Genomic DNA, 2,200 nt, shown 5'->3' with positions numbered 1-2,200 from the left:
TGAACGGCAAGCCGTTCGGGCCTCGCTTCGGAGCTGGGGGGGGGAGGGAAGGCAAGGGGGGGAGATCGAGCAGGGGTGGTGGAGACGGGGGAGGAACCGGCGGAATGGGGTGGAACTTACCTCCTCCTGCTGCTTCCTCCTCTGCCTCATTTGTGGAGGTCCCTCCCCCCCCGCGAGTATCGCGGGTCCCGCCCCTTGTAGCCTCTAACAGGAGCAATTTTATATGCTATTTATGGAATTTGAAAGTTATAAATGCTTAGTTTGCTACAAGCAAAACTGCAGATATACCCAGGAAAGCGTCCTGAGGATTGCAGTGGAAGAAACCCCCGATGCTTCAGCTGTGCCTCAAGAGGGCGGGCACTCTGACCCCCCCCTTGACCCTTTCCGATGGCTCTTTCCTGCACATTCTCCAGCTCTTCCATCTCCTTTCTGAGATGCGTCCACATTTTTAAAAACAGCACAGGCAGCAGAGGATGTCTGGAGACTTTAATGGGAATATGGAATTTAAACAAAAATGGGAGGCTACCAGACTTGCAGAAGGTATATGGAGTCTGCCCTTAACTAAAATCTGTAGATACCCAGACAGACACATAACAGAGAGAATACACATATTCTTCAATTATTCGTCATTCTTTTTGTAGAGATCCAAATCATAATCCTACCTCTTTACAGATCAATACGGATGAGCGCCATGAACTATTTTCTTTCATATTTAAAATATTTGTAGACTAATTTTTCTTAGAACCACCTCTGAATGTCTCTTGCCTTGACACCACCTTTCCTTACACAGCAGACGGTGTGATATTAAAACCATAAATATCACATACACCCCTTCTTAGAGCCAGTGTGGTCTAATGGCAAGTGCTGGACTTGGAAGACCCAGATTTTTACATCCACTCAGCCCATATCCACTGTCCACACAAATGCAACAAAAACAGTAGTGAAATTTTGGTGGTACTGCTAACTGGCCCAAATTTAGCTGGAGATAATTCACTGAATGAGAAGAGTAAATCTGGCCTAAAGGGTTATACAGGAAGTGTGGTGGACGGGGCCTGCGTCAGCTGGTGGGCCCCGCTCTGCCCCACCCCTCCTCTGCCTGACCTGGCACCTGAAGGGGCCATCTCACTCCACTGCCTCCGAGCACTGTCCCCGTTTTGGGCCCTGGTCAGGCGGGGCAGCCCCTCCCAGCCCCCCTCTGGCGCCCCTGGGAGCCTGACCCGGGGCTTCCAGGGGGTCTTTGGGGCTCCCCTGGAGAGCTGGCAACTGGCCGTTTTATCACTTTCCTCCTCCCTAGGGAGGGGCGGACTGTGCGACGTGGCCGTGGGGAGGCAGGAGAGGGACCCTGTGCGGGGGGGGGGGCCGGGGGGCTGGGCTCACCGTTGGGTCCTTCCCGGGAGGACGCCTCCCGCCGACCTCGCCCGCTGGGCCATCTGGACACCTAGGGCCGGGCAAGCAGAAGAGAGAGACAGAGACACACAGAGAGACAGAGACAGACAGAGAGAGGACAGAGAGAGAGACAGACAGGCAGAGATAGGACAGAGAGAGGACAGAGAGAGACAGAGACAGAGACAGACAGAGAGAGAGAGAGACAGAGACACACACAGAGAGAGACAGAGAGAGACAGAGATTGAATTCATATCCCACACTTCACTTGGAGTCTCAGAGGAGGAAGAGGAGGAACAGGAGGAGGAGATTGGATTCATACCCCGCCCTTCGCTACCTGAAAGAGTCTCAGCGCGGCTTACAATCTCCTTTCCCTTCCCCTCCCCACAGCAGACACCCTGTGAGGCAGGTGGGGCTGAGAGAGCTCTCTCGAGAACTGCTCCTGGGAGAACAGCTCTCGGAGAACTTGTGACTGACCCAAGGCCACACCAGCAGCTGCATGTGGCGGAGTGGGGAATCAAAACCCGGTTCTTCGGATCAGAGTCCGCCGCTCTTAACCACTACAACCAAACCGGCTCTCAGTTTGTAAGGGCAGAAAGGTGGGCTACAAGTTTTGTAAATTAAATGAGGGCAGGGAGGGTGGCCTCAGTCCTCGTGGCCCTTTCTTACACGCCCAGGGAAATGCCGATCGCCACGTTGGGGTCAGCAAGCGATTTTTTCTCCAGGCCAGTTTGGAAATCCTGAAGGTTTTTGGTAATCATCTGGGCATGGAGCAGGGGTCACTGGGTGTGTGTGGGGGGGGGGGGGGAGGCGGGGG

At 54.1% G+C, this 2,200-nt stretch overlaps 1 protein-coding gene across 1 annotated transcript in view; it reads right to left on the bottom strand.

The window, feature by feature from the left end:
• The window catches only part of ACRC (acidic repeat containing), a 25,572-nt gene that overhangs the window by 22,818 nt on the left and 554 nt on the right, over positions 1-2,200 (bottom strand). The window contains exon 2 of the mRNA XM_015415510.1: positions 1,378-1,438. Coding sequence (XP_015270996.1) covers positions 1,378-1,430 — 53 coding nt within the window. The 5' untranslated portion in view covers positions 1,431-1,438. The remainder of the gene's footprint in view (positions 1-1,377; positions 1,439-2,200) is intronic.

This window comes from Gekko japonicus, unplaced genomic scaffold (genome assembly GCF_001447785.1).
Source record: "Gekko japonicus isolate JY-2015 unplaced genomic scaffold, Gekko_japonicus_V1.1 scaffold1667, whole genome shotgun sequence".
Taxonomy (NCBI): Eukaryota; Metazoa; Chordata; class Lepidosauria; order Squamata; family Gekkonidae; genus Gekko; species Gekko japonicus.
The sequence above is the reverse complement of the archived record's forward strand: the minus strand, read 5'-3'. Positions and strand labels throughout refer to the sequence as shown.